The 24,269-nt window shown below is 61.6% G+C and overlaps 1 protein-coding gene across 1 annotated transcript; it reads left to right on the top strand.

The window, feature by feature from the left end:
* Positions 1-1,882: 1,882 nt before the first annotated feature.
* LOC122683237 (proline-rich protein 36-like) lies at positions 1,883-18,428 on the top strand. Its single transcript, XM_043886874.1, has 19 exons — positions 1,883-1,916; positions 3,114-3,255; positions 3,944-4,077; positions 4,354-4,605; positions 4,757-5,197; positions 5,306-6,162; positions 9,640-9,658; positions 9,720-9,861; positions 10,550-10,683; positions 10,792-10,901; positions 11,132-11,276; positions 11,364-11,804; positions 11,913-12,617; positions 16,327-16,468; positions 17,157-17,290; positions 17,399-17,508; positions 17,739-17,883; positions 18,106-18,241; positions 18,314-18,428. The coding sequence occupies exons 1-19, from the start codon at positions 1,883-1,885 to the stop codon at positions 18,426-18,428; spliced, it is 4,338 nt and encodes a 1,445-aa protein (XP_043742809.1).
* The last annotated feature ends 5,841 nt before the right edge of the window (positions 18,429-24,269 follow it).

Raw genomic sequence — 24,269 nt, 5'->3', positions numbered from 1 at the left:
CAGTCCACACAGTCCACACAGTCCACACTCCTTCCCTAGGCCAGGGCGAGCCGAGGGAGTGGGAGTGGGAGATAGGGCAGTGGGAAGGTGGAAGGCTGGGAAATGCAAGGTAGGAGGGGGCGAGTGGATGGAGGGAGAGGGTGGGGGTGAAGGGAGAGGGTGGGGGTGAAGGGAGAGGCTTGGGGAAGGCTGAGTGGGAGAGGGAGGGAGGGAGAGAAGGGAGGGAGACAGAGAGAGTTGGGGACGGAGAGAGGGAGAGGGCGTTTGGGGGAGGGGGGCGGAGCCCCCGTCTGGGACTCAGCGTCTAGCCACCGGCCATCCCTGCAGCTCTCCCTAAAATAGTCCGTCAGGGACATGCTTCCCTCGGTTTCGGGGTGCCTGCTCTGGGCGGTGTTCCCGAGGTCAGATCCTCTGAGCCAGCAGTAGGGACCTACCCACACAACCGCTTTCACGACCAGACTCCATGTCAACACACATGCCCGGTAGAGCTGCAAAGGCCAATCATCTCCGTGTGTCTCTCTGACCCTCAGGGTGTCGTGACTCAGCTCACCCTGCCACCAGAATCCCCCCGTCACCCGCAGACAAACAGGCATGATTTCCTTGCAAACCCATTCCTGAATTCCTAGACACAGTGGTTTTGAAGTACATACAAGCCCCTGACTGTTCTCATGTGAAGCCCCCGTGGTTGGCTTTAGAGACCTGGGTGGCCAAAGAATCCATTGGGAAAGATGGCTGTGGCTGTGGTGTTGTGGTTCGTTCGTTTCTTTTCAACTCATTGGGACCTGTTCAGAGCCATCCCCCGTGTTGCCTCACGCAGCCTCGTCCCTTCTTTGTCTGCTCCTGCCTCCTGATTGCCTCCTCCTTCTCCTCTCTGCCCTCCGTTTCTTTAAGAAAGCACACACTATTTCCACGTCCAGTTGTTGGCACAGGTCAGGGCGTGCCTCGGTCCAGAACGTGCATGCTTCCTTCCTTGGCTTAGTGGAACCACCTTCCAGTAAGTAGTAGACCCACTAAGTAGTACAACCACCTTCCCCTGAGGAGTAGGAATTACAGTGTCCCGTTTCCCAGGTCTCCCCAGGGCACTTTGGGTAGGGGGTGGACTGGGGAAGTGCGAGCATCAGGGTGCACCTGCAAAAGCCCCAAACGGTGTGAGTTGCCATTCGAGACGCTGGCCCATCACGTCTCTGGCAGTCGACATGGGATTCTGGCAAGTCAAAGACTTGGGGGTATTTGGTGGGGGTGGGGGTAGGGTGGGTGTGGGCAGGGTGGTGGACTGGGACTGCTGTCGGGAAAGGACGCCAGGGGGGCACGGAGGAGGTGGGGAGGAATGTGGGAAAGGGAGGCAAGGATTTAAAGGATCTAGGAGGAGGCACCGGAGAGAGCGTCCAGTGTGCGGGAATGCCTCGGAGGAGCCGGCGGAGGCCATTGCGGCCAACGTATGTGTGCAATGTGAAAAGGCGGGGAAAGCCAGGGCGTTTCGGAAGGCAAGGCAGGCTGGGAAAGGGGGCGTGGGCGGCAACTTCAAAGGGACCTAGGGGAATACCAGGCAGTTAGGACTCTGTGCACTGCCGAGGGCCCCCAAGCCTGGGGTTGATTCCAGATGCTGCGTGGCAGGGCCACACACCAAAAGCCCCAACGGCCCCCCCAGCCCAACCTGGACCTTGGGGGTCTGGGGCACGGGCCATGCCCATGAAAGCCCACTGGCTCCACGGGATTCTTTCCAGGGTCTCTGCTTGGCGGCCAGGGGCGTCCCCTCTGACTAAGCACCCACCACCATTGACGTCAATAGGGGCGGAGCTGCCTCACCCTATCCAAAGTCCCGAGCTGCTGGGTCCTGGCCCACTGAGAAGGCAGTCTGCAGCGTCCTTGTGGCTCTCCCACCATGGCTTCGTCCAGCTCCTCCAGCACCTCAGGCGGTACGTTTGCCCTCGCTCCCTGGGGTCGGATCACGTCTCGGGGGGTGGTGGGGGGGGGTCTGTGGATAGCCCGGCCAAGGGCCCACGGCAACCGTGTCGACTGACCGCCAAGAAAGCCAGGCACCAGTCAGCTGGGTCCCTGGTTTCCAGGCGTCAGGTGTGCCCAGAGAGGCACCGTTTGGTCGTTTGGCTTCTTTGGCACACACATGGCTTCTCCTTTCTCTTTTCTGTGATGATGGTGTTGGTTGTGTGGTCGGGGGGCCGGTAGGGGAACTGGCATGGGGCCCTATTTCCTCATCTTGCCATGGAAATGGACGTCGGGGAGCTCTGTGGCTTTGCCACCTCAGTGGCTTGCTCTCCACAATGGCCTAGGGCCTTCTGTCTTCCGGCAGGCGTTGCGTGTTGGGCTTCGCTTCGGCTTCCTTCCCTTTCATTTCCTGTTCCCCTAGTGATGGCAAATATGGCCCTGGCTCCTGTTAGCCCCGAGAAGCCAGGTTCCCTCCCCCCCGCTGGCATCGTGATGGAGGGAATTGTGGGAGAGGTCCCATCGAGACGTTTTCCAGGCATCTGCTCAGGCAGGTGGAAAAATGTCTCCGCACACAGGCGGGATGGTGTGCTGGTCTTTGGTGGGTGGGATTTCTTGCCAGCTTTGTTTCAGGGGCGGGTTTGTCTTCCTTTCTGCTTGCTGGTGTTCCTTGGATTCCGGCGTGGGTGGGGCGTGGGGGATTTCCACACTGCCCTTGACTCTCAGCCTGGCTCTCGGGGTGTAGCCAAGTGACCTCCAAATGCAGAGGCGTCCCCGGGCTCCCGGCTTTGCTGAGGCACAGGGGCAACGGCCCTGGGCGGGGAGCATGCTTGGGCACTTCCGTCGAGTCCTCTCCCACCCCCGCGTCCTCTGAGACTTTTCCCTTTCGTCTCTTCCACAGGCCCCATCGCCAGAGGATCTCGAAGGAGGAGGCTTGTTCTGAAGCTGAGCCAGAAGGACACCCTGCAAGCGCTCTTTCAACAGAACCCCTACCCTGGGATAGCGACCAGGGAACGACTGGCCCGAGAGCTTGGCATTGCCGAAAGCAGAGTTCAGGTAGGGCCCTCTCTCTCCACCCGTTCTCCCTCTCAGGCTCCCCGTGCCGATCCGCGTCAGCAGAAAGCATCCGGAGGCCTTTCTCTTGAGGACGAATTCTCTCTGTTTGCCCCTAGGTCTGGTTTCAGAACCAACGAAGACGATGGTTAAAGCAGAGCCGATCGCCGTCTGCAAATATGCACCAAGACGGGGAAGGGGCGCCACGGTCCACGGCCAGGCCACCGTCGACACCTCCTCGACCTCAGTCTTCCACTCAAGGTAAGTTACCCAGCGTTCTGCAAAGGCAAGCCCCCCAGAGAGGGTCCCGAAACCTCCCCCTCTTGACAGAGAATTCTCTCTGCTGGTGGATGACCACCAGAGGCTCAGAAACACCAAGGAGGGAGGAAACAGGGCCATCTGGTTGCGTCCCCCATCAGTGACCCAGATAGGGCCACCATGTCCCCAGGCGGCGTGGACGGGCAGCACTGTTCCCCCTTTGCACCCCCTCCCCTGTCCCCGTCGGGAACTTTAGCCTCCGGCCGCCCAGGCAACCTTGGCCGAGGAGCATGCTTCAGGGCACTCTGCGGCAAGACCGGAGGAACAAGGAGACACACAGGGGCATGCATGTGTGCCGAGTGTGCGTGTGTGCGTGTGTGCATGCACACCTCCACCATGGATCCAGGCACGCGATCCATCTGTGGGTGTATTCCCTAGAACCCCGCCCCGGCTGCAGAGCCACCTGAAGTGATTCATGTGTGTGGGACTGTCCACCCCCTGCACACCATCTAGGGTATCTGTGTTGTCAAGGTCCCATGGGCCTTAAAGTCCTCTCTTCTCGGTGTGTTCTTTCCTTGGTAGAAGACTCGGCCAGAGAGGCCAGGAGAAAGAGGACAGTCATCTCTCCTTCTCAAACAAGGATCCTTGTGCAAGCCTTCACGAGGGATCGCTTTCCGGGGATTGCCGCCAGGGAAGAACTGGCTCGTCAGACGGGAATCCCAGAAGCTCGAATCCAGGTACGTTCTCCACCCAGCGCATGGGCCCAGGCCGTGGCCCAGGAGACGGGCGCGTTCAGCCCTGCCAAGCCTTTGGAGCTGGATACACGTCGGCTTGGGCCGGGGCTTGGGCTGGGGGGAGGGGGCCGAAAGTTGGTGGGCTGAGTGGTGGGTTATGTGGCGCTTTGGGCCCTGCAGGCGCCCCTCATTTCCCAGGGCCCAGGGATTCGTTTGCAGAAAATGGCCCTGCAGAACTCACCCTGGGCCTGCCAGATCAGAGGACGGGTGGCCAGGCGGGGTGTCGAATGGGTGCCACAGAGGCGCCAGCACGTTGATCTGGACGGTCACGACTTCTGATGTGCCTGTCTGCCTTTTGCTCCCCTAGATATGGTTTCAAAACCGAAGAGCTCGGCACCCCCAGCAGAGCGCAAGGGGGCCTGGCAATGGCCAGGCCCGAGGACCAGGCGGCGCATCGGCCACGACCGCTCCTGCTCCAGAGGACCGAAGGGCCCCACCCGCTGTCCACAGCACCTCTCCTCCCCTTGGCCCCTCGCAGACACAGGAGAGCATGCCACCCTTGGCTGCAGCCGCTCCTTTGGGCGCCCCAACCTTCTGGGTGCCCGCGACTGCCTCTGGGGTCTGTGTGGGCCAGCTGTTGATGTTCTTCGTGATCCAGCCCAGCCCGGTGGCTCTCCAGCCAAGTGAGAAGCCACCAGCTCCTCCCCAGGTTGCAGTGCCCTGGGCCACGTGCTCCCCTGCTGACACGGCCCCTTGGCAGCCTGGGCCAGGGGCCATCCTGCCGCCTCTACAGCCTGAGACACACATCAGGCGGGAGCCGGAGTCACCCGTTGGTGAAGGCACGGCCCCACTGCTAGAGCCACAGCCCCATCCGCTCAGCCTTCCAAGCTCAACAAACCTCCTAGATGAGGTCTTGGCGGCCACCGGCATCCTGGAAATGCAGGCGCCTTCCGCGGGGGCCGCTGCAGATGCAGGAGCGCACCCTGCCCTCCCAGGCACACCCAGCTTCCTAGAAGAGTTCGTGGAGGCCACGGGCATCCCGGACACGCAGGCCCCTTCCCTGGGGGCCGCTGCAGATGCAGGAGTGCACCCTGCCCTGCCAGACGCACCCAGCTTTCTAGATGAGCTCATGGAGGCCCAGGGCATCACGGAATGGCAGGCGCCTTCCCCGGGGGCTTCTGCAGATGCAGGAGAGCACCCTGCCCTCCCAGGTGCACCCAGCTTCCTAGAAGAGTTCGTGGAGGCCACGGGCATCCGGGACACGCAGGCCCCTTCCCTGGGGGCCGCTGCAGATGCAGGAGAGCACCCTGCCCTCCCAGGTGCACCCAGCTTCCTAGAAGAGTTCGTGGAGGCCACGGGCATCCCGGACACGCAGGCCCCTTCCCTGGGGGCCGCTGCAGATGCAGGAGTGCACCCTGCCCTGCCAGACGCACCCAGCTTCCTAGACGAGCTCATGGAGGCCACAGGCATCACGGAATGGCAGGCGCCTTCCCCGGGGGCTGCTGCACATGCAGGAGAGCACCCTGCCCTCCCAGGTGCACCCAGCTTCCTAGACGAGCTCTTGGAGGCCACGGCAATTGTGGACTCGCAGGCGCCTTCCCCGGGGGCCGCTGCAGATGCAGGAGAGCACCTTGCCCTCCCAGGCGCACCCATCTTTCTAGACGAGCTCTTAGAGGCCACGGGCATTGTGGACTCGCACGTGCCTTCCCCGGGCACTTCTGCAGATGCAGGAGTGCACCCTGCCCTCCCAGGCGCACCCAGCTTTCTAGACGAGCTCTTGGAGGCCATGGGCATTGCGGACTCGCAGGCGCCTTCCCCGGGGACCGCTGCAGATGCAGGAGTGCACCCTGCCCTCCCAGGCGCACCCAGCTTCCTAGATGAGCTCTTGGAGGCCACCGGCGTCCTGGACACGATGGGGCCTTCCCTGGGGCCCTCTGCAGATGCAGGAGCACACCTCGCCCTCCCAGGCTCACCCAGCCTCCAAGATGAGCTCCTGGCCGTCACATGCATCCCGGGCTCGCTGGGTCCTTCCCTGGGGTCCTCTCCTGTCATCCCAGTGTACCATCCAGCCCTCCCCGAGTCACCCAGCATCCTAGATGAAATCATGGCTGCCACGTTCATCCAGGACACGCCCTGGTCTTCACCAGGGGCCGCTGCAGGGGAAGAAGGAGTTGAGGCAATCCTGGAAGCACCCCTCAGTGAGGAGGATTACCAGGCCCTCCTGGACATGCTGCCAGGCTCCCCAAGCCCTCGGGCTTAGAGGGAAAAGAAGGAAAGGGGCACCTTCTTCCCTGAGCCCCTTTCAGGTCTCCTTGCCTCGGATGCCGAGCCACGGAGGTCTCGGAGTAGGGAAGATTTAGGTTGGGGGGGGTGGCGGGTGGAGAGCATAGTAACGGGATGACTACCAGCAACTTTGGGGACAAACACTAGAGCTGGACCTGTGGGAAGTATGGGCCCCTCCAAGAGGCACAGCCCACCTGAAGCCTCAAGGAATCCCAGTATTCCAGTGACCAAGAGGGTGGCTAAGAGCAGACATTCCGTGAAGCCAATAAAGAAACCCTGTGCTCTGCACAAGTCCTTTTGGTCTGACTCTTCTGTGTTCTGGTTGCGTCTTTCCAGCAGTCCACACAGTCCACACAGTCCACACTCCTTCCCTAGGCCAGGGCGAGCCGAGGGAGTGGGAGTGGGAGATAGGGCAGTGGGAAGGTGGAAGGCTGGGAAACGCAAGGTAGGAGGGGGCGAGTGGATGGAGGGAGAGGGTGGGGGTGAAGGGAGAGGGTGTGGGTGAAGGGAGAGGCTTGGGGAAGGCTGAGTGGGAGAGGGAGGGAGGGAGAGAAGGGAGGGAGACAGAGAGAGTTGGGGACGGAGAGAGGGAGAGGGCGTTTGGGGGAGGGGGGCGGAGCCCCCGTCTGGGACTCAGCGTCTAGCCACCGGCCATCCCTGCAGCTCTCCCTAAAATAGTCCGTCAGGGACATGCTTCCCTCGGTTTCGGGGTGCCTGCTCTGGGCGGTGTTCCCGAGGTCAGATCCTCTGAGCCAGCAACAGGGACCTACCCACACAACCGCTTTCACGACCAGACTCCATGTCAACACACATGCCCGGTAGAGCTGCAAAGGCCAATCATCTCTGTGTGTCTCTCTGACCCTCAGGGTGTCGTGACTCAGCTCGCCCTGCCACCAGAATCCCCCCGTCACCCGCAGACAAACAGGCATGATTTCCTTGCAAACCCATTCCTGAATTCCTAGACACAGTGGTTTTGAAGTACATACAAGCCCCTGACTGTTCTCATGTGAAGCCCCCGTGGTTGGCTTTAGAGACCTGGGTGGCCAAAGAATCCATTGGGAAAGATGGCTGTGGCTGTGGTGTTATGGTTCGTTCGTTTCCTTTCAACTCATTGGGACCTGTTCAGAGCCATCCCCCGTGTTGCCTCACGCAGCCTCGTCCCTTCTTTGTCTGCTCCTGCCTCCTGATTGCCTCCTCCTTCTCCTCTCTGCCCTCCGTTTCTTTAAGAAAGCACACACTATTTCCACGTCCAGTTGTTGGCACAGGTCAGGGCGTGCCTCGGTCCAGAACGTGCATGCTTCCTTCCTTGGCTTAGTGGAGCCACCTTCGACTAAGTAGTAGACCCACTAAGTAGTACAACCACCTTCCCCTGAGGAGTAGGAATTACACTGTCCCATTTCCCAGGTCTCCCCAGGGCACTTTGGGTAGGGGGTGGACTGGGGAAGTGCGAGCATCAGGGTGCACCTGCAAAAGCCCCAAACGGTGTGAGTTGCCATTCGAGACGCTGGCCCATCACGTCTCTGGCAGTCGACATGGGATTCTGGCAAGTCAAAGACTTGGGGGTATTTGGTGGGGGTGGGGGTAGGGTGGGTGTGGGCAGGGTGGTGGACTGGGACTGCTGTCGGGAAAGGACGCCAGGGGGGCACGGAGGAGGTGGGGAGGAATGTGGGAAAGGGAGGCAAGGATTTAAAGGATCTAGGAGGAGGCACCGGAGAGAGCGTCCAGTGTGCGGGAATGCCTCGGAGGAGCCGGCGGAGGCCATTGCGGCCAACGTATGTGTGCAATGTGAAAAGGCGGGGAAAGCCAGGGCGTTTCGGAAGGCAAGGCAGGCTGGGAAAGGGGGCGTGGGCGGCAACTTCAAAGGGACCTAGGGGAATACCAGGCAGTTAGGACTCTGTGCACTGCCGAGGGCCCCGAAGCCGGGGGTTGATTCCAGATGCTGCGTGGCAGGGCCACACACCAAAAGCCCCAACGGCCCCCCCAGCCCAACCTGGACCTTGGGGGTCTGGGGCACGGGCCATGCCCATGAAAGCCCACTGGCTCCACGGGATTCTTTCCAGGGTCTCTGCTTGGCGGCCAGGGGCGTCCCCTCTGACTAAGCACCCACCACCATTGACGTCAATAGGGGCGGAGCTGCCTCACCCTATCCAAAGTCCCGAGCTGCTGGGTCCTGGCCCACTGAGAAGGCAGTCTGCAGCGTCCTTGTGGCTCTCCCACCATGGCTTCGTCCAGCTCCTCCAGCACCTCAGGCGGTACGTTTGCCCTCGCTCCCTGGGGTCGGATCACGTCTCGGGGGGTGGTGGGGGGGGGTCTGTGGATAGCCCGGCCAAGGGCCCACGGCAACCGTGTCGACTGACCGCCAAGAAAGCCAGGCACCGGTCAGCTGGGTCCCTGGTTTCCAGGCGTCAGGTGTGCCCAGAGAGGCACCGTTTGGTCGTTTGGCTCCTTTGGCACACACATGGCTTCTCCTTTCTCTTTTCTGTGATGATGGTGTTGGTTGTGTGGTCGGGGGGCCGGTAGGGGAACTGGCATGGGGCCCTATTTCCTCATCTTGCCATGGAAATGGAAGTCGGGGAGCTCTGTGGCTTTGCCACCTTCAGTGGCTTGCTCTCCACAATGGCCTAGGGCCTTCTGTCTTCCGGCAGGCGTTGCGTGTTGGGCTTCGCTTCGGCTTCCTTCCCTTTCATTTCCTGTTCCCCTAGTGATGGCAAATATGGCCCTGGCTCCTGTTAGCCCCGAGAAGCCAGGTTCCCTCCCCCACGCTGGCATCGTGATGGAGGGAATTGTGGGAGAGGTCCCATCGAGACGTTTTCCAGGCATCTGCTCAGGCAGGTGGAAAAATGTCTCCGCACACAGGCGGGATGGTGTGCTGGTCTTTGGTGGGTGGGATTTCTTGCCAGCTTTGTTTCAGGGGCGGGTTTGTCTTCCTTTCTGCTTGCTGGTGTTCCTTGGATTCCGGCGTGGGTGGGGCGTGGGGGATTTCCACACTGCCCTTGACTCTCAGCCTGGCTCTCGGGGTGTAGCCAAGTGACCTCCAAATGCAGAGGCGTCCCCGGGCTCCCGGCTTTGCTGAGGCACAGGGGCAACGGCCCTGGGCGTGGAGCATGCTTGGGCACTTCCGTCGAGTCCTCTCCCACCCCCGCGTCCTCTGAGACTTTTCCCTTTCGTCTCTTCCACAGGCCCCATCGCCAGAGGATCTCGAAGGAGGAGGCTTGTTCTGAAGCTGAGCCAGAAGGACACCCTGCAAGCGCTCTTTCAACAGAACCCCTACCCTGGGATAGCGACCAGGGAACGACTGGCCCGAGAGCTTGGCATTGCCGAAAGCAGAGTTCAGGTAGGGCCCTCTCTCTCCACCCGTTCTCCCTCTCAGGCTCCCCGTGCCGATCCGCGTCAGCAGAAAGCATCCGGAGGCCTTTCTCTTGAGGACGAATTCTCTCTGTTTGCCCCTAGGTCTGGTTTCAGAACCAACGAAGACGATGGTTAAAGCAGAGCCGATCGCCGTCTGCAAATATGCACCAAGACGGGGAAGGGGCACCACGGTCCACGGCCAGGCCACCGTCGACACCTCCTCGACCTCAGTCTTCTACTCAAGGTAAGTTACCCAGCGTTCTGCAAAGGCAAGCCCCCCAGAGAGGGTCCCGAAACCTCCCCCTCTTGACAGAGAATTCTCTCTGCTGGTGGATGACCACCAGAGGCTCAGAAACACCAAGGAGGGAGGAAACAGGGCCATCTGGTTGCGTCCCCCATCAGTGACCCAGATAGGGCCACCATGTCCCCAGGCGGCGTGGACGGGCAGCACTGTTCCCCCTTTGCACCCCCTCCCCAGTCCCCGTCGGGAACTTTAGCCTCCGGCCGCCCAGGCAACCTTGGCCGAGGAGCATGCTTCAGGGCACTCTGCGGCAAGACCGGAGGAACAAGGAGACACACAGGGGCATGCATGTGTGCCGAGTGTGCGTGTGTGCGTGTGTGCATGCACACCTCCACCATGGATCCAGGCACGCGATCCATCTGTGGGTGTATTCCCTAGAACCCCGCCCCGGCTGCAGAGCCACCTGAAGTGATTCATGTGTGTGGGACTGTCCACCCCCTGCACACCATCTAGGGTATCTGTGTTGTCAAGGTCCCATGGGCCTTAAAGTCCTCTCTTCTCGGTGTGTTCTTTCCTTGGTAGAAGACTCGGCCAGAGAGGCCAGGAGAAAGAGGACAGTCATCTCTCCTTCTCAAACAAGGATCCTTGTGCAAGCCTTCACGAGGGATCGCTTTCCGGGGATTGCCGCCAGGGAAGAACTGGCTCGTCAGACGGGAATCCCAGAAGCTCGAATCCAGGTACGTTCTCCACCCAGCGCATGGGCCCAGGCCGTGGCCCAGGAGACGGGCGCGTTCAGCCCTGCCAAGCCTTTGGAGCTGGATACACGTCGGCTTGGGCCGGGGCTTGGGCTAGGGGGGAGGGGGCCGAAAGTTGGTGGGCTGAGTGGTGGGTTATGTGGCGCTTTGGGCCCTGCAGGCGCCCCTCATTTCCCAGGGCCCAGGGATTCGTTCGCAGAAAATGGCCCTGCAGAACTCACCCTGGGCCTGCCAGATCAGAGGACGGGCGGCCAGGCGGGGTGTCGAATGGGTGCCACAGAGGCGCCAGCACGTTGATCTGGACGGTCACGACTTCTGATGTGCCTGTCTGCCTTTTGCTCCCCTAGATATGGTTTCAAAACCGAAGAGCTCGGCACCCCCAGCAGAGCGCAAGGGGGCCTGGCAATGGCCAGGCCCGAGGACCAGGCGGCGCATCGGCCACGACCGCTCCTGCTCCAGAGGACCGAAGGGCCCCACCCGCTGTCCACAGCACCTCTCCTCCCCTTGGCCCCTCGCAGACACAGGAGAGCATGCCACCCTTGGCTGCAGCCGCTCCTTTGGGCGCCCCCACCTTCTGGGTGCCCGCGACTGCCTCTGGGGTCTGTGTGGGCCAGCTGTTGATGTTCTTCGTGATCCAGCCCAGCCCGGTGGCTCTCCAGCCAAGTGAGAAGCCACCAGCTCCTCCCCAGGTTGCAGTGCCCTGGGCCGCGTGCTCCCCTGCTGACACGGCCCCTTGGCAGCCTGGGCCAGGGGCCATCCTGCCGCCTCTACAGCCTGAGACACACATCAGGCGGGAGCCGGAGTCACCCGTTGGTGAAGGCACGGCCCCACCGCTAGAGCCACAGCCCCATCCGCCCAGCCTTCCAAGCTCAACAAACCTCCTAGATGAGGTCTTGGCGGCCACCGGCATCCTGGAAATGCAGGCGCCTTCCGCGGGGGCCGCTGCAGATGCAGGAGCACACCCTGCCCTCCCAGGCACACCCAGCTTCCTAGAAGAGTTCGTGGAGGCCACGGGCATCCCGGACACGCAGGCCCCTTCCCTGGGGGCCGCTGCAGATGCAGGAGTGCACCCTGCCCTGCCAGACGCACCCAGCTTTCTAGATGAGCTCATGGAGGCCCAGGGCATCACGGAATGGCAGGCGCCTTCCCCGGGGGCTTCTGCAGATGCAGGAGAGCACCCTGCCCTCCCAGGTGCACCCAGCTTCCTAGAAGAGTTCGTGGAGGCCACGGGCATCCGGGACACGCAGGCCCCTTCCCTGGGGGCCGCTGCAGATGCAGGAGAGCACCCTGCCCTCCCAGGTGCACCCAGCTTCCTAGAAGAGCTCGTGGAGGCCACGGGCATCCCGGACACGCAGGCCCCTTCCCTGGGGGCCGCTGCAGATGCAGGAGTGCACCCTGCCCTGCCAGACGCACCCAGCTTCCTAGACGAGCTCATGGAGGCCACAGGCATCACGGAATGGCAGGCGCCTTCCCCGGGGGCTGCTGCACATGCAGGAGTGCACCCTGCCCTCCCAGGTGCACCCAGCTTCCTAGACGAGCTCTTGGAGGCCACGGCAATTGTGGACTCGCAGGCGCCTTCCCCGGGGGCCGCTGCAGATGCAGGAGAGCACCTTGCCCTCCCAGGCGCACCCATCTTTCTAGACGAGCTCTTGGAGGCCACGGGCATTGTGGACTCGCACGTGCCTTCCCCGGGCGCTTCTGCAGATGCAGGAGTGCACCCTGCCCTCCCAGGCGCACCCAGCTTTCTAGACGAGCTCTTGGAGGCCATGGGCATTGCGGACTCGCAGGCGCCTTCCCCGGGGACCGCTGCAGATGCAGGAGTGCACCCTGCCCTCCCAGGCGCACCCAGCTTCCTAGATGAGCTCTTGGAGGCCACGGGCGTCCTGGACACGATGGGGCCTTCCCTGGGGCCCTCTGCAGATGCAGGAGCACAACTCGCCCTCCCAGGCTCACCCAGCCTCCAAGATGAGCTCCTGGCCGTCACATGCATCCCGGGCTCGCTGGGTCCTTCCCTGGGGTCCTCTCCTGTCATCCCAGTGTACCATCCAGCCCTCCCCGAGTCACCCAGCCTCCTAGAGGAAATCATGGCTGCCACGTTCATCCAGGACACGCCCTGGTCTTCACCAGGGGCCGCTGCAGGGGAAGAAGGAGTTGAGGCAATCCTGGAAGCACCCCTCAGTGAGGAGGATTACCAGGCCCTCCTGGACATGCTGCCAGGCTCCCCAGGCCCTCGGGCTTAGAGGGAGAAGAAGGAAAGGGGCACCTTCTTCCCTGAGCCCCTTTCAGGTCTCCTTGCCTCGGATGCCGAGCCACGGAGGTCTCGGAGTAGGGAAGATTTAGGTTGGGGGGGGGTGGCGGGTGGAGAGCATAGTAACGGGATGACTACCAGCAACTTTGGGGACAAACACTAGAGCTGGACCTGTGGGAAGTATGGGCCCCTCCAAGAGGCACAGCCCACCTGAAGCCTCAAGGAATCCCAGTATTCCAGTGACCAAGAGGGTGGCTAAGAGAGGACATTCCGTGGAGCCAATAAAGAAACCCTGTGCTCTGCACAAGTCCTTTTGGTCTGACTCTTCTGTGTTCTGGTTGCGTCTTTCCAGCAGTCCACACAGTCCACACAGTCCACACTCCTTCCCTAGGCCAGGGCGAGCCGAGGGAGTGGGAGTGGGAGATAGGGCAGTGGGAAGGTGGAAGGCTGGGAAACGCAAGGTAGGAGGGGGCGAGTGGATGGATGGAGAGGGTGGGGGTGAAGGGAGAGGGTGGGGGTGAAGGGAGAGGCTTGGGGAAGGCTGAGTGGGAGAGGGAGGGAGGGAGAGAAGGGAGGGAGACAGAGAGAGTTGGGGACGGAGAGAGGGAGAGGGCGTTTGGGGGAGGGGGGCGGAGCCCCCGTCTGGGACTCAGCGTCTAGCCACCGGCCATCCCTGCAGCTCTCCCTAAAATAGTCCGTCAGGGACATGCTTCCCTCGGTTTCGGGGTGCCTGCTCTGGGCGGTGTTCCCGAGGTCAGATCCTCTGAGCCAGCAACAGGGACCTACCCACACAACCGCTTTCACGACCAGACTCCATGTCAACACACATGCCCGGTAGAGCTGCAAAGGCCAATCATCTCTGTGTGTCTCTCTGACCCTCAGGGTGTCGTGACTCAGCTCGCCCTGCCACCAGAATCCCCCCGTCACCCGCAGACAAACAGGCATGATTTCCTTGCAAACCCATTCCTGAATTCCTAGACACAGTGGTTTTGAAGTACATACAAGCCCCTGACTGTTCTCATGTGAAGCCCCCGTGGTTGGCTTTAGAGACCTGGGTGGCCAAAGAATCCATTGGGAAAGATGGCTGTGGCTGTGGTGTTGTGGTTCGTTCGTTTCTTTTCAACTCATTGGGACCTGTTCAGAGCCATCCCCCGTGTTGCCTCATGCAGCCTCGTCCCTTCTTTGTCTGCTCCTGCCTCCTGATTGCCTCCTCCTTCTCCTCTCTGCCCTCCGTTTCTTTAAGAAAGCACACACTATTTCCACGTCCAGTTGTTGGCACAGGTCAGGGCGTGCCTCGGTCCAGAACGTGCATGCTTCCTTCCTTGGCTTAGTGGAACCACCTTCGACTAAGTAGTAGACCCACTAAGTAGTACAACCACCTTCCCCTGAGGAGTAGGAATTACAGTGTCCCGTTTCCCAGGTCTCCCCAGGGCACTTTGGGTAGGGGGTGGACTGGGGAAGTGCGAGCATCAGGGTGCACCTGCAAAAGCCCCAAACGGTGTGAGTTGCCATTCGAGACGCTGGCCCATCACGTCTCTGGCAGTCGACATGGGATTCTGGCAAGTCAAAGACTTGGGGGTATTTGGTGGGGGTGGGGGTAGGGTGGGTGTGGGCAGGGTGGTGGACTGGGACTGCTGTCGGGAAAGGACGCCAGGGGGGCACGGAGGAGGTGGGGAGGAATGTGGGAAAGGGAGGCAAGGATTTAAAGGATCTAGGAGGAGGCACCGGAGAGAGCGTCCAGTGTGCGGGAATGCCTCGGAGGAGCCGGCGGAGGCCATTGCGGCCAACGTATGTGTGCAATGTGAAAAGGCGGGAAAAGCCAGGGCGTTTCGGAAGGCAAGGCAGGCTGGGAAAGGGGGCGTGGGCGGCAACTTCAAAGGGACCTAGGGGAATACCAGGCAGTTAGGACTCTGTGCACTGCCGAGGGCCCCGAAGCCTGGGGTTGATTCCAGATGCTGCGTGGCAGGGCCACACACCAAAAGCCCCAACGGCCCCCCCAGCCCAACCTGGACCTTGGGGGTCTGGGGCACGGGCCATGCCCATGAAAGCCCACTGGCTCCACGGGATTCTTTCCAGGGTCTCTGCTTGGCGGCCAGGGGCTTCCCCTCTGACTAAGCACCCACCACCATTGACGTCAATAGGGGCGGAGCTGCCTCACCCTATCCAAAGTCCCGAGCTGCTGGGTCCTGGCCCACTGAGAAGGCAGTCTGCAGCGTCCTTGTGGCTCTCCCACCATGGCTTCGTCCAGCTCCTCCAGCACCTCAGGCGGTACGTTTGCCCTCGCTCCCTGGGGTCGGATCACGTCTCGGGGGGTGGTGGGGGGGGTCTGTGGATAGCCCGGCCAAGGGCCCACGGCAACCGTGTCGACTGACCGCCAAGAAAACCAGGCACCAGTCAGCTGGGTCCCTGGTTTCCAGGCGTCAGGTGTGCCCAGAGAGGCACCGTTTGGTCGTTTGGCTCCTTTGGCACACACATGGCTTCTCCTTTCTCTTTTCTGTGATGATGGTGTTGGTTGTGTTGTCGGGGGGCTGGTAGGGGAACTGGCATGGGGCCCTATTTCCTCATCTTGCCATGGAAATGGAAGTCGGGGAGCTCTGTGGCTTTGCCACCTTCAGTGGCTTGCTCTCCACAATGGCCTAGGGCCTTCTGTCTTCCGCAGGCGTTGCGTGTTGGGCTTCGCTTTGGCTTCCTTCCCTTTCATTTCCTGTTCCCCTAGTGATGGCAAATATGGCCCTGGCTCCTGTTAGCCCCGAGAAGCCAGGTTCCCTCCCCCCACGCTGGCATCGTGATGGAGGGAATTGTGGGAGAGGTCCCATCGAGACGTTTTCCAGGCATCTGCTCAGGCAGGTGGAAAAATGTCTCCGCACACAGGCGGGATGGTGTGCTGGTCTTTGGTGGGTGGGATTTCTTGCCAGCTTTGTTTCAGGGGCGGGTTTGGCTTCCTTTCTGCTTGCTGGTGTTCCTTGGATTCCGGCGTGGGTGGGGCGTGGGGGATTTCCCCACTGCCCTTGACTCTCAGCCTGGCTCTCGGGGTGTAGCCAAGTGACCTCCAAATGCAGAGGCGTCCCCGGGCTCCCGGCTTTGCTGAGGCACAGGGGCAACGGCCCTGGGCGGGGAGCATGCTTGGGCACTTCCGTCGAGTCCTCTCCCACCCCCGCGTCCTCTGAGACTTTTCCCTTTCGTCTCTTCCACAGGCCCCATCGCCAGAGGATCTCGAAGGAGGAGGCTTGTTCTGAAGCTGAGCCAGAAGGACACCCTGCAAGCGCTCTTTCAACAGAACCCCTACCCTGGGATAGCGACCAGGGAACGACTGGCCCGAGAGCTTGGCATTGCCGAAAGCAGAGTTCAGGTAGGGCCCTCTCTCTCCACCCGTTCTCCCTCTCAGGCTCCCCGTGTCGATCCGCGTCATCAGAAAGCATCCGGAGGCCTTTCTCTTGAGGACGAATTCTCTCTGTTTGCCCCTAGGTCTGGTTTCAGAACCAACGAAGACGATGGTTAAAGCAGAGCCGATCGCCGTCTGCAAATATGCACCAAGACGGGGAAGGGGCGCCACGGTCCACGGCCAGGCCACCGTCGACACCTCCTCGACCTCAGTCTTCCACTCAACGTAAGTTACCCAGCGTTCTGCAAAGGCAAGCCCCCCAGAGAGGGTCCCGAAACCTCCCCCTCTTGACAGAGAATTCTCTCTGCTGGTGGATGACCACCAGAGGCTCAGAAACACCAAGGAGGGAGGAAACAGGGCCATCTGGTTGCGTCCCCCATCAGTGACCCAGATAGGGCCACCATGTCCCCAGGCGGCGTGGACGGGCAGCACTGTTCCCCCTTTGCACCCCCTCCCCAGTCCCCGTCGGGAACTTTAGCCTCCGGCCGCCCAGGCAACCTTGGCCGAGGAGCATGCTTCAGGGCACTCTGCGGCAAGACCGGAGGAACAAGGAGACACACAGGGGCATGCATGTGTGCCGAGTGTGCGTGTGTGCGTGTGTGCATGCACACCTCCACCATGGATCCAGGCACGCGATCCATCTGTGGGTGTATTCCCTAGAACCCCGCCCCGGCTGCAGAGCCACCTGAAGTGATTCATGTGTGTGGGACTGTCCACCCCCTGCACACCATCTAGGGTATCTGTGTTGTCAAGGTCCCATGGGCCTTAAAGTCCTCTCTTCTCGGTGTGTTCTTTCCTTGGTAGAAGACTCGGCCAGAGAGGCCAGGAGAAAGAGGACAGTCATCTCTCCTTCTCAAACAAGGATCCTTGTGCAAGCCTTCACGAGGGATCGCTTTCCGGGGATTGCCGCCAGGGAAGAACTGGCTCGTCAGACGGGAATCCCAGAAGCTCGAATCCAGGTACGTTCTCCACCCAGCGCATGGGCCCAGGCCGTGGCCCAGGAGACGGGCGCGTTCAGCCCTGCCAAGCCTTTGGAGCTGGATACACGTCGGCTTGGGCCGGGGCTTGGGCTAGGGGGGAGGGGGCCGAAAGTTGGTGGGCTGAGTGGTGGGTTATGTGGCGCTTTGGGCCCTGCAGGCGCCCCTCATTTCCCAGGGCCCAGGGATTCGTTCGCAGAAAATGGCCCTGCAGAACTCACCCTGGGCCTGCCAGATCAGAGGACGGGCGGCCAGGCGGGGTGTCGAATGGGTGCCACAGAGGCGCCAGCACGTTGATCTGGACGGTCACGACTTCTGATGTGCCTGTCTGCCTTTTGCTCCCCTAGATATGGTTTCAAAACCGAAGAGCTCGGCACCCCCAGCAGAGCGCAAGGGGGCCTGGCAATGGCCAGGCCCGAGGACCAGGCGGCGCATCGGCCACGACCGCTCCTGCTCCAGAGGACCGAAGGGCCCCACCCGCTGTCCACAGCACCTCTCCTCCCCTTGGCCCCTCGCAGACACAGGAGAGCATGCCACCCTTGGCTGCAGCCGCTCCTTTGGGCGCCCCCACCTTCTGGGTGCCCGCGACTGCCTCTGGGGTCTGTGTGGGCCAGCTGTTGATGTTCTTCGTGATCCAGCCCAGCCCGGTGGCTCTCCAGCCAAGTGAGAAGCCACCAGCTCCTCCCCAGGTTGCAGTGCCCTGGGCCGCGTGCTCCCCTGCTGACACGGCCCCTTGGCAGCCTGGGCCAGGGGCCATCCTGCCGCCTCTACAGCCTGAGACACACATCAGGCGGGAGCCGGAGTCACCCGTTGGTGAAGGCACGGCCCCACCGCTAGAGCCACAGCCCCATCCGCCCAGCCTTCCACGCTCAACAAACCTCCTAGATGAGGTCTTGGCGGCCACCGGCATCCTGGAAATGCAGGCGTCTTCCGCGGGGGCCGCTGCAGATGCAGGAGCGCACCCTGCCCTCCCAGGCACACCCAGCTTCCTAGAAGAGTTCGTGGAGGCCACGGGCATCCCGTACACGCAGGCCCCTTCCCTGGGGGCCGCTGCAGATGCAGGAGCGCACCCTGCCCTCCCAGGCACACCCAGCTTCCTAGAAGAGTTCGTGGAGGCCACGGGCATCCCGGACACGCAGGCCCCTTCCCTGGGGGCGCTGCAGATGCAGGAGTGCACCCTGCCCTGCCAGACGCACCCAGCTTTCTAGATGAGCTCATGGAGGCCCAGGGCATCATGGAATGGCAGGCGCCTTCCCCGGGGGCTTCTGCAGATGCAGGAGAGCACCCTGCCCTCCCAGGTGCACCCAGCTTCCTAGAAGAGTTCGTGGAGGCCACGGGCATCCGGGACACGCAGGCCCCTTCCCTGGGGGCCGCTGCAGGTGCAGGAGAGCACCCTGCCCTCCCAGGTGCACCCAGCTTCCTAGAAGAGTTCGTGGAGGCCACGGGCATCCCGGACACGCAGGCCCCTTCCCTGGGGGCCGCTGCAGATGCAGGAGAGCACCCTGCCCTCCCAGGTGCACCCAGCTTCCTAGAAGAGTTCGTGGAGGCCACGGGCATCCCGGACACGCAGGCCCCTTCCCTGGGGGCCGCTGCAGATGCAGGAGTGCACCCTGCCCTCCCAGACGCACCCAGCTTCCTAGACGAGCTCATGGAGGCCACAGGCATCACGGAATGGCAGGCGCCTTCCCCGGGGGCTGCTGCACATGCAGGAGTGCACCCTGCACTCCCAGGTGCACCCAGCTTCCTAGACGAGCTCTTGGAGGCCACGGCAATTGTGGACTCGCACGTGCCTTCCCCGGGCGCTTCTGCAGATGCAGGAGTGCACCCTGCCCTCCCAGGCGCACCCAGCTTTCTAGACGAGCTCTTGGAGGCCATGGGCATTGTGGACTCGCAGGCGCCTTCCCCGGGGACCGCTGCAGATGCAGGAGTGCACCCTGCCCTCCCAGGCGCACCCAGCTTCCTAGATGAGCTCTTGGAGGCCACGGGCGTCCTGGACACGATGGGGCCTTCCCTGGGGCCCTCTGCAGATGCAGGAGCACAACTCGCCCTCCCACGCTCACCCAGCCTCCAAGATGAGCTCCTGGCCGTCACATGCATCCCGGGCTCGCTGGGTCCTTCCCTGGGGTCCTCTCCTGTCATCCCAGTGTACCATCCAGCCCTCCCCGAGTCACCCAGCCTCCTAGAGGAAATCATGGCTGCCACGTTCATCCAGGACACGCCCTGGTCTTCACCAGGGGCCGCTGCAGGGGAAGAAGGAGTTGAGGCAATCCTGGAAGCACCCCTCAGTGAGGAGGATTACCAGGCCCTCCTGGACATGCTGCCAGGCTCCCCAGGCCCTCGGGCTTAGAGGGAGAAGAAGGAAAGGGGCACCTTCTTCCCTGAGCCCCTTTCAGGTCTCCTTGCCTCGGATGCCGAGCCACGGAGGTCTCGGAGTAGGGAAGATTTAGGTTGGGGGGGGTGGCGGGTGGAGAGCATAGTAACGGGATGACTACCAGCAACTTTGGGGACAAACACTAGAGCTGGACCTGTGGGAAGTATGGGCCCCTCCAAGAGGCACAGCCCACCTGAAGCCTCAAGGAATCCCAGTATTCCAGTGACCAAGAGGGTGGCTAAGAGCAGACATTCCGTGGAGCCAATAAAGAAACCCTGTGCTCTGCACAAGTCCTTTTGGTCTGACTCTTCTGTGTTCTGGTTGCGTCTTTCCAGCAGTCCACACAGTCCACACTCCTTCCCTAGGCCAGGGCGAGCCGAGGGAGTGGGAGTGGGAGATAGGGCAGTGGGAAGGTGGAAGGCTGGGAAACGCAAGGTAGGAGGGGGCGAGTGGATGGAGGGAGAGGGTGGGGGTGAAGGGAGAGGGTGTGGGTGAAGGGAGAGGCTTGGGGAAGGCTGAGTGGGAGAGGGAGGGAGGGAGAGAAGGGAGGGAGACAGAGAGAGTTGGGGACGGAGAGAGGGAGAGGGCGTTTGGGGGAGGGGGGCGGAGCCCCCGTCTGGGACTCAGCGTCTAGCCACCGGCCATCCCTGCAGCTCTCCCTAAAATAGTCCGTCAGGGACATGCTTCCCTCGGTTTCGGGGTGCCTGCTCTGGGCGGTGTTCCCGAGGTCAGATCCTCTGAGCCAGCAACAGGGACCTACCCACACAACCGCTTTCACGACCAGACTCCATGTCAACACACATGCCCGGTAGAGCTGCAAAGGCCAATCATCTCTGTGTGTCTCTCTGACCCTCAGGGTGTCGTGACTCAGCTCGCCCTGCCACCAGAATCCCCCCGTCACCCGCAGACAAACAGGCATGATTTCCTTGCAAACCCATTCCTGAATTCCTAGACACAGTGGTTTTGAAGTACATACAAGCCCCTGACTGTTCTCATGTGAAGCCCCCGTGGTTGGCTTTAGAGACCTGGGTGGCCAAAGAATCCATTGGGAAAGATGGCTGTGGCTGTGGTGTTGTGGTTCGTTCGTTTCTTTTCAACTCATTGGGACCTGTTCAGAGCCATCCCCCGTGTTGCCTCACGCAGCCTCGTCCCTTCTTTGTCTGCTCCTGCCTCCTGATTGCCTCCTCCTTCTCCTCTCTGCCCTCCGTTTCTTTAAGAAAGCACACACTATTTCCACGTCCAGTTGTTGGCACAGGTCAGGGCGTGCCTCGGTCCAGAACGTGCATGCTTCCTTCCTTGGCTTAGTGGAGCCACCTTCGACTAAGTAGTAGACCCACTAAGTAGTACAACCACCTTCCCCTGAGGAGTAGGAATTACAGTGTCCCATTTCCCAGGTCTCCCCAGGGCACTTTGGGTAGGGGGTGGACTGGGGAAGTGCGAGCATCAGGGTGCACCTGCAAAAGCCCCAAACGGTGTGAGTTGCCATTCGAGACGCTGGCCCATCACGTCTCTGGCAGTCGACATGGGATTCTGGCAAGTCAAAGACTTGGGGGTATTTGGTGGGGGGGGGGGTAGGGTGGGTGTGGGCAGGGTGGTGGACTGGGACTGCTGTCGGGAAAGGACGCCAGGGGGGCACGGAGGAGGTGGGGAGGAATGTGGGAAAGGGAGGCAAGGATTTAAAGGATCTAGGAGGAGGCACCGGAGAGAGCGTCCAGTGTGCGGGAATGCCTCGGAGGAGCCGGCGGAGGCCATTGCGGCCAACGTATGTGTGCAATGTGAAAAGGCGGGGAAAGCCAGGGCGTTTCGGAAGGCAAGGCAGGCTGGGAAAGGGGGCGTGGGCGGCAACTTCAAAGGGACCTAGGGGAATACCAGGCAGTTAGGACTCTGTGCACTGCCGAGGGCCCCCAAGCCGGGGGTTGATTCCAGATGCTGCGTGGCAGGGCCACACACCAAAAGCCCCAACGGCCCCCCCAGCCCAACCTGGACCTTGGGGGTCTGGGGCACGGGCCATGCCCATGAAAGCCCACTGGCTCCACGGGATTCTTTCCAGGGTCTCTGCTTGGCGGCCAGGGGCGTCCCCTCTGACTAAGCACCCACCACCATTGACGTCAATAGGGGCGGAGCTGCCTCACCCTATCCAAAGTCCCGAGCTGCTGGGTCCTGGCCCACTGAGAAGGCAGTCTGCAGCGTCCTTGTGGCTCTCCCACCATGGCTTCGTCCAGCTCCTCCAGCACCTCAGGCGGTACGTTTGCCCTCGCTCCCTGGGGTCGGATCACGTCTCGGGGGGTGGTGGGGGGGGGGTCTGTGGATAGCCCGGCCAAGGGCCCACGGCAACCGTGTCGACTGACCGCCAAGAAAGCCAGGCACCGGTCAGCTGGGTCCCTGGTTTCCAGGCGTCAGGTGTGCCCAGAGAGGCACCGTTTGGTCGTTTGGCTCCTTTGGCACACACATGGCTTCTCCTTTCTCTTTTCTGTGATGATGGTGTTGGTTGTGTGGTCGGGGGGCCGGTAGGGGAACTGGCATGGGGCCCTATTTCCTCATCTTGCCATGGAAATGGAAGTCGGGGAGCTCTGTGGCTTTGCCACCTTCAGTGGCTTGCTCTCCACAATGGCCTAGGGCCTTCTGTCTTCCGTCAGGCGTTGCGTGTTGGGCTTCGCTTCGGCTTCCTTCCCTTTCATTTCCTGTTCCCCTAGTGATGGCAAATATGGCCCTGGCTCCTGTTAGCGCCGAGAAGCCAGGTTCCCTCCCCCACGCTGGCATCGTGATGGAGGGAATTGTGGGAGAGGTCCCATCGAGACGTTTTCCAGGCATCTGCTCAGGCAGGTGGAAAAATGTCTCCGCACACAGGCGGGATGGTGTGCTGGTCTTTGGTGGGTGGGATTTCTTGCCAGCTTTGTTTCAGGGGCGGGTTTGGCTTCCTTTCTGCTTGCTGGTGTTCCTTGGATTCCGGCGTGGGTGGGGCGTGGGGGATTTCCCCACTGCCCTTGACTCTCAGCCTGGCTCTCGGGGTGTAGCCAAGTGACCTCCAAATGCAGAGGCGTCCCCGGGCTCCCGGCTTTGCTGAGGCACAGGGGCAACGGCCCTGGGCGGGGAGCATGCTTGGGCACTTCCGTCGAGTCCTCTCCCACCCCCGCGTCCTCTGAGACTTTTCCCTTTCGTCTCTTCCACAGGCCCCATCGCCAGAGGATCTCGAAGGAGGAGGCTTGTTCTGAAGCTGAGCCAGAAGGACACCCTGCAAGCGCTCTTTCAACAGAACCCCTACCCTGGGATAGCGACCAGGGAACGACTGGCCCGAGAGCTTGGCATTGCCGAAAGCAGAGTTCAGGTAGGGCCCTCTCTCTCCACCCGTTCTCCCTCTCAGGCTCCCCGTGTCGATCCGCGTCATCAGAAAGCATCCGGAGGCCTTTCTCTTGAGGACGAATTCTCTCTGTTTGCCCCTAGGTCTGGTTTCAGAACCAACGAAGACGATGGTTAAAGCAGAGCCGATCGCCGTCTGCAAATATGCACCAAGACGGGGAAGGGGCGCCACGGTCCACGGCCAGGCCACCGTCGACACCTCCTCGACCTCAGTCTTCCACTCAAGGTAAGTTACCCAGCGTTCTGCAAAGGCAAGCCCCCCAGAGAGGGTCCCGAAACCTCCCCCTCTTGACAGAGAATTCTCTCTGCTGGTGGATGACCACCAGAGGCTCAGAAACACCAAGGAGGGAGGAAACAGGGCCATCTGGTTGCGTCCCCCATCAGTGACCCAGATAGGGCCACCATGTCCCCAGGCGGCGTGGACGGGCAGCACTGTTCCCCCTTTGCACCCCCTCCCCAGTCCCCGTCGGGAACTTTAGCCTCCGGCCGCCCAGGCAACCTTGGCCGAGGAGCATGCTTCAGGGCACTCTGCGGCAAGACCGGAGGAACAAGGAGACACACAGGGGCATGCATGTGTGCCGAGTGTGCGTGTGTGCGTGTGTGCATGCACACCTCCACCATGGATCCAGGCACGCGATCCATCTGTGGGTGTATTCCCTAGAACACCGCCCCGGCTGCAGAGCCACCTGAAGTGATTCATGTGTGTGGGACTGTCCACCCCCTGCACACCATCTAGGGTATCTGTGTTGTCAAGGTCCCATGGGCCTTAAAGTCCTCTCTTCTCGGTGTGTTCTTTCCTTGGTAGAAGACTCGGCCAGAGAGGCCAGGAGAAAGAGGACAGTCATCTCTCCTTCTCAAACAAGGATCCTTGTGCAAGCCTTCACGAGGGATCGCTTTCCGGGGATTGCCGCCAGGGAAGAACTGGCTCGTCAGACGGGAATCCCAGAAGCTCGAATCCAGGTACGTTCTCCACCCAGCGCATGGGCCCAGGCCGTGGCCCAGGAGACGGGCGCGTTCAGCCCTGCCAAGCCTTTGGAGCTGGATACACGTCGGCTTGGGCCGGGGCTTGGGCTAGGGGGGAGGGGGCCGAAAGTTGGTGGGCTGAGTGGTGGGTTATGTGGCGCTTTGGGCCCTGCAGGCGCCCCTCATTTCCCAGGGCCCAGGGATTCGTTTGCAGAAAATGGCCCTGCAGAACTCACCCTGGGCCTGCCAGATCAGAGGACGGGCGGCCAGGCGGGGTGTCGAATGGGTGCCACAGAGGCGCCAGCACGTTGATCTGGACGGTCACGACTTCTGATGTGCCTGTCTGCCTTTTGCTCCC

Source organism: Cervus elaphus, chromosome 24 (assembly GCF_910594005.1).
Source record: "Cervus elaphus chromosome 24, mCerEla1.1, whole genome shotgun sequence".
In the NCBI taxonomy this organism is placed as follows: Eukaryota; Metazoa; Chordata; class Mammalia; order Artiodactyla; family Cervidae; genus Cervus; species Cervus elaphus.
Note: the sequence above shows the minus strand (reverse complement) of the source record. Positions and strands in the feature narration are given on the sequence as shown.

Excerpts from the sequence above, each read along its gene's own strand:
- LOC122683237 (XM_043886874.1), top strand. The coding sequence starts at position 1,883 with ATGGCTTCGTCCAGCTCCTCCAGCACCTCAGGCG. Across the intron at positions 16,469-17,156 it reads ACCTCAGTCTTCCACTCAAC|GGAAGAACTGGCTCGTCAGA; the intron begins GTAAGTTACCCA and ends GATTGCCGCCAG. Across the intron at positions 17,884-18,105 it reads CCCGGTGGCTCTCCAGCCAA|ATGAGGTCTTGGCGGCCACC; the intron begins GTGAGAAGCCAC and ends CAAACCTCCTAG.